At 51.2% G+C, this 14,573-nt stretch overlaps 1 protein-coding gene across 4 annotated transcripts in view; it reads left to right on the plus strand.

Moving 5' to 3' along the window:
• Positions 1-14,573, plus strand: part of LOC142563544 (CUGBP Elav-like family member 1-A) — a 571,451-nt gene that overhangs the window by 74,475 nt on the left and 482,403 nt on the right. Inside the window, exon 1 of one of the 4 annotated variants that reach the window (XM_075674110.1) lies at positions 319-1,131. The exons of 2 other annotated variants lie outside the window; for them this stretch is intronic. In XM_075674110.1, coding sequence (XP_075530225.1) covers positions 1,076-1,131 — 56 coding nt within the window. In that variant the 5' untranslated portion in view covers positions 319-1,075. Of the gene's footprint in view, positions 1-318; positions 1,132-14,573 lie in introns of those variants that run through there. One more of the 4 variants, XM_075674115.1, reaches the window with a different exon arrangement.

The following is a 14,573-nucleotide window of genomic DNA, read 5'->3' on the forward strand; positions in this document are numbered from 1 at the left end:
CTTTTGTTTCTCTCTCGCCGTCCGTTGTGTTGTGCGCGCGAACCCCATAGGCCGGAGTCACGTGGACACCGCGTCGTTTTCTTTCTGCCCGGCCCCGCCTTGCGATTCTGCATCGTGCACGTGGTGGTGAATGTGAACAGCGGAAGAGGCCGTGTTCCGAGTTTTCGGGGCTCGCCGTCGTGTGTTCCGAGTGCTTTGTTCAACGCTTCGGATATCGCCCCCCCCCCCTCCTTCTCCTCCCCGCCCCCATTTCCCTCCTCTCCAACCGCGTCCACTGCCGCCGCCTGCTGTGTACCTTATCTCCGGCTCTTTTGTCTCAAGCGATCACGAGTTAACGCCGTGCGCAGTCGCCTCGCGACCGGAGCTGATTATCAATCGCGTTCGACAGGCCGATCGGTGGGCGGCTTTCCTAGGCCTTACGCCCCCACTATTGTCCTCCTTATAGGCTCGTGGTGTGTCCTGCGTTTTTCTACGACCGGTCGTTTGTCGTTACGTATTGTTCTATTTTTTTTTCTTCTATTCATATTGCGAATCGCGCCGTACTGGCTACTGTTCTTCTGTGTGTGGTGAACGTCTGTCACGTTAATGTCGTCGCAACTCGTGACTGTTACGGTGTGTTCCACCTGATCGTCGCGTCTTCCCACCCTCCTTGTGTCGTGGCCGCCGGAAGGGAATTGCGGACACGTGGTGGCGTATCCTTTCCTCGGACTCGGGGCGAAACTGCCGGGCCACGTCGTCGAAGCCACCCTCGCGCCTCTCACGCCGAGATTTTTTTCCCTCGAGTGACGCTTTCACCGCATAGCGTGCGTCGTGAATGTGGACTGTCGTGGAAGCCCAGGAATACTTCCGAAGACGCCGTCCAGTTAACCCGAAGGGACCGACCCAAGTTTGCGGCGGCGGCTGCTGCTGCTTCCTTTGTGACCGCTACTTCTGCTGCTGCTGTGACGCTGTAACACCCGTCCTCCTTTTGTTGTCCTGTGTTCCAACTCTCGTTGCCCGCCTCAAAAAATATATACCTCGTCGTCGCTGCCTGTCCTGTGGCCGTTCTTTGTGCGGGGTGTGACTGTGCGAAGGCATGACCGATAAGGAGATTGCCAAAATAGAAGCGATCGTGGAACGTATTTGTCCGAGGTGAGTGGGCGTCCCCTCCCCAAGCTTTTTCTTTCGTTCCCTCTTTTTTTTTTCTTCAGCTTGTCCGTGCCTTATTACTTATTGTCTCACGTTTTATTCGTGCCTTCCGTACCGAAGTTGTTGTGTGGCGGTGTGTGTTTGCGCGGACCCTGGCGTCTGATATATAAGCCAACAACGCATGCACTGGCTGTTTCTGTGCTCTCTGGAACGCACTGTACTAAGCCTATCGACATCCGCTTCCGAACGTATCGCGAACGTAAGAGAAAATGGAACGTGTTTGCGTCAGTCGCGAACGATGTTAATTTCCACGTGCTTGTAGATGGACGACGGAGTGCAACGTTCCCCCCTCGCGTGCGTAACTTAAACGGCAGCGCAAACCACGCAAGTTGTGTAGTACCGCGAAAAACTGCGCTGAAATAAAGATCTCGAGTGCCCCGAACTGGGCGGCTGTGTCTTAACCGCATGTGCCTTAACAGCACGTGCGTTTCGATCAACTATAGCCAAAGTAACAGTTCTATTACAGGACCCTTGCTGTGCACGTCGTGATTGTTCTTGTTCGCGTTAACTGTGATGTCGACCATGCGCAGTTCTCTTACCGTGGTTGGCGTTGTGGAAGATCTGTGATGAGGGACGACGAATTATTCTCGACTCTGTGATCTGTGCCGACTTAATTTGAATCGTGTTGCGCTGCGCGTGGGTGCAGCACGCCTGCACTTTAGCTGGTCGTTGCCGGCGGAGTCACGTGACGTTTAACTGGCCGATAGGTGCTTTCGCGAGGGTTTGCGACAGGCACGCTAGAAACGGGAAAGAAAAATCACTGCGTTTATGATCACACGACTTTGTGCTACGTCTGGCTACGGCAGCTGTGCTGTGCTGCTACTGAATTACTGGCAGTGGTGGAGGCGCTTATACGGGATGGTGCATCTTTAGCAGTAAAAGAGGCAGTAGTTCGTAAGGTCGTGAGGTGCAGTGTCGTAACTTGTAATATGTTGGTAGGCAGCATTAGTAGATCATAGGTCGATCACAATAGGGTATTTCAGCGTTCCACCGTAACCCATAGCGTCGGCCATTCACGGCACGCTTGGTTTGGTGAAACGGCAAACGGTGCAACGGCAACGATGTTCTAAAACACTGATATCGAGAACGTTTAAGTGTGATAATTCTTGCAATCATAAACACAGAACTGGAGCGCATAAACGTTTACTTCATAAACACATGCGTGCAGGTTAGTTGAACAGAGATGTTCTTGTGTGCGTGTAGTGCAGCGCGTGCTTCGTCCATTATTCGTACGCGCTGCAGAACATGCAAGCGCATTAGCTTTCATAGGCATAGACTCCGAGATTGCGCGCGCGCAATCTCTGAGGTCACGTTATAGCTCGCTTAGTTGAGCAGAACGTCCCGAGATGTCGCCACCAGCGCTACTTCTGTTTCCCATGTCTCCTTTGTTGCGCTATCCCTGAAATGGTAATACGACTGCGGACTGGCTGAAACTCATTAGCGCTGGAAAACGTTGTACTTGTCTGCTGGGCAAGCAGCGCGGAGCGACCGGCTCCGAAGCAGCTGCGAGCGGCGGTTGTTTATCGTTGCCCGCCGTATCTAATCTTTGTGCTGCGGTCGCCGGGCAGGGCCGCGGACGATAACAGGCGTCTCTGTGGGGCTGGACGGCCGCCCGCCGCATGTCGTGGGGCTGCCGCTATCGCCCCGACAAGTTGGCGCTGACCAGGCTGGGAAAGAAAAAGATAAAAGCACTGTTACATTCGACGGTGACGTCTGGGAGAATTGGGATTCTGTTCGCTATAATAATACTACTAATAATAATTATAATAATAATAATACATTTATTGGCCGAGAACACTTGAGCGTGCGAAAGTCTGGCTTACAAAAGTTAGTACTTCGCTGGCGGCGCCCTCCTGACAGAAAAAAAACCGCAACGCACAAATCCATATTTGCGACGGACAAAAATTATAATCTGGAAGCAAAATGCGTGATAGATTCAATACACAAATGTATCAATGTTTCCATAAATTCTACGAATTATGAACATAGGCTGAAATCGATCCCAATTTCTTTTTAGTGATGGTTTACGAACTCGCCCGGCAAGCACATTTTGCATTGTAAACCAGTTCACAACTCCACATTGTAAATGAATGCTTAGCTTGACGTTTTCGTGTTGCCATTGCAGATTTTCTTAGCTTTTCTGCGGTTTGAACAATTGAGAGTTGGGCATCGATAACTCGACCTGCCAAACTGAAAACTTATGGTTCGTCTTACCGCGTTGCCTGGGATTTCTCCTGGTTTGTTTATCATCTGTAGCGAATTGGACGTTTGGGCGAGTTTTGTGCGGAACCATGGTGACATTAGGGCGGCGTGACAAACGCCAAGAATGTACACCGGATGCGCTTGCTCTAAGCTAAAAGTTTATTCGAACAAGTGTTTGAAAGCAAGTTGTACTAACTGCGCAGTCACAAAATTGTACGAAAGACGCTTGACACGGGTGAAAGTCGGCGAAAAGACGGAACAAACCGAGCGAATGGATAGAACAAGAACGACAGCGCACCATGCCAAAATTAAAAAGGAAACACGCGTCATTATGGAAGGGCGTCTAGGAAATTCATCAGACTGGGCGATAATGCCGCTTAAGGCGCGCTTCTAAGGTAGACCAGCTTTCTGCATAAAAAAAAAGTTTGTATTACGTTACGCGCTAATTAAAGCAAGGCGAAGTACGAGCCATTCAATGCACCAAGTTTCCCGCGCGCAACGGTTGATCACGGCGTCACTAGATGTCACCACCGGCGTTGCTGTGTACCGGGAGAGGTTTTCCCGGCATTCCTCTAGGCATCCGCGCGATGGCGTATAACTCTCGAGTATGATTAAACAGTTACCCGAGGAGGATTAACCATTTCAACCAAAATTTTTGAAAATGTACATTTCCCATGTCTCTTTCTGTAGTCACGATATTTTCTATGCCATTCTGATTCAGAAAATATAATGATGCTCGATTGGTTTCTGGATACAAATTAAAAAAAAGATAATTAAAAAGTAGCTTGAAGGCAGCTTTCCGTCAATGCCGGCTGTAACTCTTATTTGGCGGTGGGAGCAGCGCAACATCGGGCTGGACGAGTGTGACCCGTCATTGATGACATTGGCACAACCGCGCATAACGCTTCCCCCCCCCCCCCCCCCCGTCCCCAATGCCGTCCATCTCTCGGGATATTGTGTTGAATGGCTAAAAGGCGGAGTGGTAAGCGAAATGTGTGAGCGCGGTTGTAATTGGTCGGTATATTTCGTGACTGGCACACCTCCACCGGCACATTGATGACACGCTATCCAACTCACCCGCGCTGCCCCAAGTGGTGGTGATGGGCGCACAGTACCGGCTGTCTCAGGGGTGTAAGGCAGCGTTTAAGTGGCCTGCTGGAGATGTTCTCTGGTGGCAAAGGAAGAGATAAGAGGAGCGTGGCTTGGGGCGCCGGAGTTGGTCGACTGTGTTAATGAGGACAGATTGCCTCGCACCATTTAACGACTGCGTGTGGAAAGAGGCGTCAGGGAGAGATTCTCCTCTGTTGGTCGGAGGAGCAACGACAAATGAAAAAAGAAAGTAGTGCTTGTTTTATTTTCTTGTGAATAATTGAGGTCATTCTGCGTGCTTGCCGGGCTGTATGCGATGAAATTAGCGTTTTATTTTTAGGGCAGACAATCTGAAAAAAAAAAAGTGCCCAAGTGGTTTTGAGGTTTGGTAAGTTACTGCATAACGGTAATCGACTACATTAGCTGGCTTTACGGAGAAATAGAAGTAGAATCATATGGGAGAAAGTGGATACGGTTATGGTTCTGTACTCTCGCTCTCACAGTTTCCTTGCAATGTATGGAAACCCAGCGCTCGGTGTCAGCCAATCAGTAACGAGATCCGGCTGCGTGGAGGCGGGGCAGCCTTGAGGAAACTTCGCAGTGTGCTTACGACGAAAAAGGCTCGGTAACAGTCTGTCACGCATTTTCCGACAGTTCACGTCACAGATATAGTGCGGCGAAAGGAAACAAGCCGCGCGTTCTCCCTGCCAATCACGAACGAGGAACGTCGTAGTAGTAGTAACAGTAGTAGTGGTGCCATTAGTAGTAATTAGCTCACTTTTAAAACGGAAAAGGAAGAAATTTCAGCTCTCCGCGCTGTAACAATCTAGCAGAACTGGTGCCGCTTGAATGAAGGCCAGCAGATAAGACTGTGGAAAGAAACGTAAAAGTAAAGGGGGGGGGAGGCATAGAGAATACGTATGACGTATAAAACGGCTCTCTACGTGCTACTGTATACGTAAAAGGACACGTAAAAAAGCATTCATCTTAGCGTATTTTGCCGCTGCACTGAGCGTCTGTATTGGAAGAGAAGACAGGCTCGATCGTGCGTTGGCCGTCGCTCGCCTTCGTGTTCAGTCGACGTTGTCCTGAAGGTGACCCGGTGAAGACCCGAAGTTTCGTTCTGCCTTATCAGACATCATCACTGCCGGATGCAATTAACTAATCAATTTTGTTGTAATAACTAACCATTTTTTGCTGCATTGTTATTTACTTGTGTATGTTTTTTACCCACTCCCCTCTGTATTCGGTCTTGAGGGTACAATAAAATAAAAAATAAAAGTTGTGGACTCCGGCCGCTACTCGCCGTGAGCCGATGGAAACACAGCGAAATGCCGTTGTAACCATGTTGCGTGGTTCGAAAAGCTACTTGTAGCGAAGTATTTCCCCCCCCCCCTTCCCCCGCCGTCTATTTCCAAACAGCTTAACACCTTTCTTTCTTTCTTTCTTCTTTATTTTATGTCTGTATTTCGTTGCTCGTGAAACCTACACGGCAGGCTTAGGACATCGCGTGTGTAAATTTTGTTGGACTCTCTTTTATCCTGGCGCTATTATTATGCAGGAGGTAGATTGCCTTTGATAGAAGTGGTAATAAGAAACAGGGGCTGTGCTTCAACGAAGGGGAGTGAATGAGTCGCCAAACAAGAGAAAAAAAAAAAAAGATGGGGATGTGTTGGGAAGGGATAGGGGGAGGGCGGGGGGTTAAGAATGCGCAGGCGCGCCAGACGCTGTCTCCTACCACTGGTACATGTATGCAAGGATACCTGTCGATAGCGTTGATGGAATATATCGCCGATTTTTCGGCGTTTGTCTTTGACCTGGCCGCCGCATCGCCATGCGTGACCGGGCTCTCTCGTGGAGATAAAGGAGGTAAAAAAATAAATGACAAGGATGGAACGAGAAAAAAGCGGAACAAACGCGTGGTGGCGCGGGCTAGCTGCTTTGCTATGCAAATGGCTTTTCATTAGGGAAATGATGTTGTCCCTGCTATAAGTTGAAACGCGTTATCGCCGATGTACACGGCTCGGCCCTTGTCTGCTTTCGCTTCGATGCGCTGCTTCCGCTGCTTTTCGGGTGTGCGGATGCTTCCCCTCTTTCTCTCTCACTCTGCCTGGCGTGCACTGTGTGCTTTTGTCTTCGATTCGGCCATTCGCCTTCCTTTATTTCGGCATTTCGGCTTCGGTCTGGCTCGCTCTCCCGCGTGAAAGCTAATTTCTGATCCGCCCGGGCGCCCGCGCGTCTTGCCGTATACGTTGCGAAGTTTCTGCCTTTTTCTTTATTATAGTTAATTGAATGAATAAATAATTCGCTCCGGAACTGCCACTACTGTCGTTTTTTAGCGTTCGTTTCGCTTCCTCTTAACGCTCCATGTTTTTTTATTTGTGTGTGTGTGTGTTGTGGTACTTTCCATTTGCATATCGGCTTCTTTTTCCATATGCAGCCCGCATTTGTTCCGCAGAGATAAGGAGCCATTCGAATACCGCAGTCTCCGCGGATTTGCCCGCGCGCGAAATGCGCGTGTGTGTGAATCGCTAATCTCGATTGCAAAAAAAGAAAAAAAAAACACTGGCACGCGAGGATAGGGGGGGGGGGGCACAGATCTGCGGGCATTGTGCGAGACAGAAGTACGCCAGCATGCGCCTCGTGAAAACGTGTTGTGTATTGCTCGGTCAATGACCTTTACCAGTGACTGTCCGCTCTGCGCGAGACCAGCTAATAAGGCCGCCTATTCTGCAGCGACGGAGGCTTATCCGATCAGATATACGCGCGCGTGGCGAATACGGCTTCCCGGTTTGCGCGAGCACCGGCTGGTTTGTCTAATGTGTGTTGAGATCTGCGAACGCAATTGACCCGTCGGATTGGCCCCGTATCCTCAAACGACCCTCGACGCGAAGCTGCTCCTCCGCTCGGCCGAGTTGAGCACTGCGCCGCCTATCGGCTGAAAAAGGCGCTACGTATCTCAAGACATGGCCTCCGAGATTTACCCCCGCGAGAAACGCGCGCCGTGGTCGCTCTTGGAGGCCATGCTCAAGAATTGCTGTCGACTCTGCGATGAAGCGCGGTGACCCACTTCTGTCGGGAGGCGGCGCCACCGTCTACTTTCTTGAGTCGCGGTAGCGTGCTCAGAGGAGGTTGGTCTCGATTGCGGGGGATACAACAGGTGTTCCTGCGAAGGCTTCAAGGATTTTTTTTTTTAGAAATCAGTCTCTGGCACATAGCACAATTCTAGTGTTTGAGCAGGTCTGCTCGAAGACTGGGACATGCACGAAAAATCGAAATGCATGATCGACTAATTAACAAAACATCGCTAATTAAGTTTTTAACTTCTTATCTTATGGCACATATTGCAATTTACGCGCTATTGCAGGGTAGTTCGCAAGACAGATCCACTTGGAGCGAATTCCCAGGATGACAGCAGTTTCGACGCAATTCCAAAACGTTACAAAGAACTACACTGGCGGCCGGGTTACTTTTGTGCATTAATGCAGAAAACGAAGTTTTGTTAAGTGGAACGATGGCGCATTTTTGCCGCAAGTTTAATGGTGCGTATCTTGAAAATGGCTTAATCCACACACTTCTTTTCGAGTGGATATGCCTTGAAGTCTTATTGGCTACAGTTTCTGAATGGCAATGTGCGCCATAAGGTAGTGATTTAGAATGCTACTACGTGAAATTTTGTTAGTTAGTCGACTATGCATTTCAATTTCTCGTGCATGTGCGCCTCCTCGAGTAGACAAGCTCGAGGCCTAGAAGTGTGTGCCATTTGCCGCAGGCGATATTTTAAAGGAAATCGCTCGATGACTTCGTGGAAACAGCCGGTATAATCGAGGACCGACGACCCTGCTTTCCTCTGTCGTCGTGGTTCGGGTGTTTCTTGCCCTTCTGAGCGCCATTTTCTCGCAATAAAGACTTAGACTGCGAACTGCCGCTTTGGCAGAGTTTCTGGTGGTCACTACACAACGTGACTAACTACCATGCGCGCGAGTGTGGGGCGAACTTCGGGGATGGCGGCGGGCTTTTGCAAGTCATGCATGGCGCTAGATCGAAAGGGCGGAATTGAAGCTCGCCGTGATTAATTGACTTTTCCTTTTCTTTCTTTTTTTTTTTTTTTGCAATCAGCACCGCGAGCGGTGCTCGAAGGCGCTTTCGTCCGAACTCCTCGCGCTTCGGAAAATAGCCTGTTTCGTTGTTCCTTGCTCCTACACCGTGGTTGCTCCCGACACTACGCGGTTCTCCTACGCACCCGAGCATTCCGAAGGGAATAGAGTGAGTCAGATCGGGAGGAAGGGGAATAGGAAGGAGGGAGAGTGGGCCGGGACGAACCACGTAACCAGCCGGCCGATCAATGGGTTCAGCGCGCGCTGTTTGCGCGGCTCGGTAAACACAGGTCGCTCCTCTTTCTCCTCATTTTTATTTCTCCGTTATACGCTTTTCGTAGACTTGGGTCTAAGGTTAGTGCGAACGGCGCAACCGTTCGCGGAATGAACCGGGACTGCGCGGAGAGCTGCAGGCGCTTGCGACGCGACGGTATCGAGTCTCGCAATGGCGGAGAGGGCACCCAACCCACTGACTGCGGTGTCTGTGCGCGCACTATATAGCCCGAGCATTCTGCTCGGGCTGCACGGGAGCGCCTCCTGTCAGATGGCTTAGTTTCGTAATGCCGAAGAAGGCAAGCCCGCGACGTTGCTGAAAGGGCACGTTCGTCGAAAATCGAGCCGCAGCAATTGTTCGGTGTCGCGCAATCTTCCTGCGAAAGAGGACTACGAACCGAGAGGGGAAAAAAATAAAAAAACAGCAAAGGGGGGTATACGTTAAGGTCTGTGCGTCGGCGGCAGTTGATTGTCGCTCGTCGCGACCTGTGTTAGTGCACAGATCCCGCCGAAAGACTTTTTTTGGACTGCTGTGTAGCGAACGGTTGCCACGTGCAAGCCGGTCGATCCACGACCGCCCGCCCACGGTTTGCACTTTCAGCGTAAGTTCAAACGGCGAACAGGCCGTGTAAGAGTTGAGGAGGACATTGGGATGAAAACTTGGAAGGTTTATTTACATTATTTACAGTGAGAGTCAATTAACAGTCTTAAAGTCATTACGGGCTGGCAGCAACTCGGACGCTGCGGCCCGCGGCAAGAAGCTCGAAAGAGAAGAATCAAGGAATGCTCTTGGAATGCACTCTTGCTGCTCCCGGTCTGTGTCTTTTAAGCCCTTCGGTGTCTCGAAGACACGTCACGTTCGGCCAATGGGCGAGCCCGCTCAGGTGACGCCGTTTTAGCCCAATCGGCGAGCCCGCTCAGGTGTCGTCATTTTCGGCCAATGGTAGGCGCCCGTGCGATTGTGTCACACCCGGCGAAGAGAGTCGCTGCTTGGTCCCCAATTGTTCGAGGGCTTACTTCTCCCTGCGGTCTTGCCTTGCTGATTTGCAATGCGCCGTCACAATAGGCGGATGGGGGCGACGCTGCCAGGGTTTCACGGTGCATTACACCCGTCTTGCCTCTTGGACCCAAGTTACCTGGAACAGTGCCAGGCTCTCGCTTTACTTTCGGGAAGAGTCAAGCAGTGAATAGCTCCACCTGCGGCACACGAGGTGGAGGCCGCCAACTTGTTTGCACGTGCCGCGCCTCTGGAATGTGGTATCCGTGCTTCTGCGCTTCTTAATTAGCTGTGGCGCGATTCGATGTGGTCTGGTGAACTCAAATTAGGCTCAGGAAACGGTCCCGTATCTAACAGCCGAAAGCGACCGCGGCATATCGTGTTGCGTTTCCCACGTCCGCGTGCCATTTGTGACCGCGGTCCAATTCTGGCTCCGAAACGCGCGTGCGCGTTTGGCACCATGGCACGCTTATTAAACCGCGCTACGGAGCAGCTGCGCATCACGCGCTCACGTAATTACGCGCAGCAGGGCGTTCTGGCTTCACATCGTTTCCTTTGTGCCTGCGTTTCAGTTTGTGCCGATGGTACGTGAATGGGCTTCGTTCACCCTGTCATTATCAGGTTGAATAGGCCTGGGTGTAGAAGGATTCCACACGCTGGTCATTGAGGGGAGAGAGCGCCCTCGTTTCGTGTAGATCCCATTTTCGCGTGGAACCTGAGCGGCGACTTCACCCGTCGTCCAACATTGGCAGTTTCTGTCGTCGATACCCTCTCTCCCTTCCGCGAGTGATAGAGTATATGGCTGGTGAGAAGCGACTGTTTACGGGAACCCGAGTCGGCTTCATGGCGCTGCAAACCGGTTCTAGCGGGCCGGTATGGACAAGAACGGCACCGCGAGCGGCACTGCTGCGCCGGCGTTGAGAGCGCCGCATGCGGGGCGAAATTCAACTAGCGGGTGGTGCGCATCTCCCATCTCCCGTTCGCGCCGCCTTGATTGCCTCTTGCACTGCGCGTGTTTGGGTTTGTTTCGTACCGCGCGCGGTGTGTGCCTACGTGCGTGTGCGTGGACGTTTTATCCGAAGCACGACGTACACACTTCTATTTGCCTTTAAGAAGATCGGCACGCTTCACGATTATTTTTATGGCCGCAATGCGGCGAAAGGGCAACGTCTGCTTAGCCATGTAAGTGACGCTGAGCAGGTAATTGGAAACGACATCGCGTGTGCCGCTGGAAAAATCGTCGGCATATACGATGCATGTTAGCTAAAGTCATTTTTGTTGTTTCCCACAATATGTTTGCTACAAATCCGTGTTGTCTCTGATGGCGACAGCGGACTTCCATCGACATTGTGCGGAAATAAACAAAATATATCGCCGCATTGCACGGGTACGACATGCGCACATAACATTAACTGGTGCGTTTCCTGCAATATAGAACAGAGGCAGCAATGTAGACAGCTTGGCCATTTTTTAACTGTGCCCAAGAGACGGAAGTTGAAAGTATTAGTAATCGTTTCTGCTTCATCCATGCCAGCGCGACCAAGACGCGGGCGTGCATCGTCCAGTAACTAGATCGATCGGTGCAGTGGTGATGTAGGAATGAACTGCGGTCGTGTTCAATGCATCGTGTGCATATTCAATTTCTCGGCACGCTTGAACTTCGGCCACTGCTAGCGCATGCAACAGAAGTGGTTTCCATTCTTGGGCAGCGCATACACTAACGAGACACGAGAAAGAAGACAGGACAAGTGCTTGTCGAACAGCTGAAAGTTTTAATACGAATAAAAGGATTATATATACCAAGTAATCATGAAATTCATGTTGGTTGGGCCAGCTCGACTGACTCGACTCGACCCTGGTTAATTAGACCCCGCTACGAGCGCGCATTTCTTTTTTCTTTAAGAAATGCCCGAAAGGAGGCAGGTCATAAACCTACCTACCACAATAGGCATATAGTAAGACTTGAATTGGTCGCATTAAAAAAAAAAAAAGTTTGAGTAACAGTAAGAAACGTCTGTCCTTTGTGCATAAATTTGAAGTAAAAAAAAAATGTCGATTTTGCTGTAATGTTCGCAACAATACCGTTTATGAATGAGAATGCATGACGAGGAGAAGTAAGCCTTAATTTTTGTCTGTATCGCATGTTAGGCAAGTTTTCACCGTGTAACTACTGTGTGAATTGTGCGACCGCCTATGTGGCCGTTTTTTCGCGAAGTTGCGACGTGCTGAATGTCAACCCTCTACACCGTCGGCGAGACGGTTAGCCGAGCCGATTCATATTCAGCGAACTTTTCGCTTTAGTTGTCCGACAACAGCGTGGCACCGTGTTTTCGTTGGAAAAACTAAGTCGTGTGTCCGGCGTTTTTACAGAGGAGAGATTGTAGAGGGTCGGCTGCGTCCATCCATACTCAGGTCACCAGCCGTCGCCGTTGTATTACAGAACGGTGTACAGGTTTTCGCGACATCTCTGTGGCTTTGCTTTGCTAAAGTCAAGTGCAGCGCAGCCGTAAGGCGTCTGTCTGTGAGCAGTATGCGTGTATGTGTTCGTAATAGCAACCTTTGTGTCCTTAGACAGCGTATACGCATCGAAAACAAACGTGAATTTTCCCAAATGCTTCGTTCGGTTTCAGGGCTGTTGGCTTCGTAGGGGCAGCGACTCGTCTAAAGCGCGCAGCCATCGAAACGATTCGGTTCTCCCGCGCCTTGCACTCTTTTTCCGCGGCTCCCTGCGCCGCTAACGAGAGTGGCCGTTTCACTTCCCGAATCTTACTGTGACTTGCATTTCGCAATTCGCGCACCCTCTCGCGGGCCCGCGGCTCTTCCGGCACGGCGCAGTCACTCGCACAGCTGCGTACGTCTTACCCGATTGCGACAGTCCCCCCCCCCCCCCCCCCCCCCTTTCGCCCCAGCCGCCGGTGACGCTGGCGGTTCAGCGGAACGCGCGCGTTCCACTTCGCTCGAGTGGCGCCGCTCTTCGGGTTTAAACGCGAAAGCAAGCGCGAAGTACGCGCGAAGGACTCGTCCTCTGCGCGTTCTCGGTTGAGAGTGCGCTCCTTCCGCTTCTCTGGGCCGAAAATAAAGATAAACAAAAGAATGGGAGCTGTGACATCCTTCCGCGCCGTCGGTCCTTTAAAAAAGGGGGGAGCAGTTATTTGCCCGGCGAAATCAGGAAACAGCCGTCGTCGCGCTCGCTGCGGCTGAGGCAGCCCCGTCGACCCCCATCCGCCTCCCGAGACGACGACAAAAGAAACCCGCACTGGCGCGCCTGTTTTTCGGAGGTGGCCCAGCGCCGCCGCGAACGCGCCACCGCGCTCGGGCGACGGCTGGGCTTTAATTTTCGTGCGGGCCGGACACGGGGTTCCATCGCTCTCTCTCTCTCTCTCTCTCTCTCTCTCTCTCTCTCTCTCTCTCTCTCTCCATGATTCTCGCTTTGTCAGCTGCGCGCTCCCTTTCTCTCACTCGAAGTCTTAACGCTCGCGCGAACGTGGGCGCTTTTGTGCTCGACTTTATTCGAACGGTACACGGATCTCGCGGAAGATTGTCAAACGCCGTTACACGGTGACAGCCTAAGAATGCAGTGTGGTAAACACACCGTTGTCGGACACAGAAAGGGACTCTGTACAAATACGCCAGCCCGTTGCGTTCGCCGGCACCAGAAGCGAGCTTGCATTCGACATAGAAGCCTCTAGGTAACTAATTTGGAGCGTGGATGCTAGTTTACAGAGCCTGTCTTGTGCGCGGAGCTTGTGCTGATTCCTTAGGTTGTCGTCCAATACATATCCTTTTCGCACTCGAAGAAGGCTCAGTGACCTAATAGCTTGCACATGCTTCTATTATACGCCGATCGGTATACTACGAGTTGCAGAAGAAAGAACACATTATTTTGTTTAAATACCATCGTTAGGTACATAGAGAAGCACCTCCGTGTAGTACACGGACAGTGCAACCATAACCTCGTGCTTGTTATGGTAAAAATCGGTATTGTTTGCCTAAACACGGAGATGAAGATACTACCTTGTGTGGTGGTTTGACATGTTGACGCTGCATTGGCCATTTACGCGTCATTAAAATCGCATTTCATGGTTGCCTTTTCTCGTCATCTGCGACTACACAATGGTTTGCATTAATTTAGTATCAATTTTCTCGAACGCCGATGGCGGCTGTATGATTAAACCACTTTCCATACAGTCTCGCAGGCTTCATATCCGGAAGAACTTCTGTTAGTTTCTCAGTTGATCTTGTAAAAGATTGACGGTGGTACGTAGGCCACGTAATGAAGAGAGGAAAACGAGATGTGAAAGGGCGCAGGGGATAACCAGATTAAGTGTCCTGTTGGCTACTCGAAAATGTACAGTGGGTAAGAGGAAGCTATGATGTTGTGCATGAGTGACCGGCTGGCTCCCCGGGTGAGCCCCTCTTTCGGGTGTATAGAGGAATGCCTCCGAGTCGTCAGCCTGTAATACAGGAAGGGTCGCCTAGATCGAAGACGAGGTGCGGCTTTCGACCAGACGCGTCTCCTGGCGTTACTGGCACTCGCTTCGCCGCAGAACTCGCGAGCTCGGCTGGCAAAGCTGTTTTCCGGAGAGGGTAGCGACTAAGCTGGATGGCGCGTCCTGGTGGGGTGTGCTTGAGCAAGCGCTAGGGAGATGTCACCTTGAACGCCCTCGTGTCCACTGTGTTTCAGCGGGCGGGCGTTCTTTCCTTCCCGATATCCCCGTCGTCGTCCA

Source organism: Dermacentor variabilis, chromosome 11 (assembly GCF_050947875.1).
Source record: "Dermacentor variabilis isolate Ectoservices chromosome 11, ASM5094787v1, whole genome shotgun sequence".
Lineage (NCBI taxonomy): Eukaryota > Metazoa > Arthropoda > Arachnida > Ixodida > Ixodidae > Dermacentor > Dermacentor variabilis.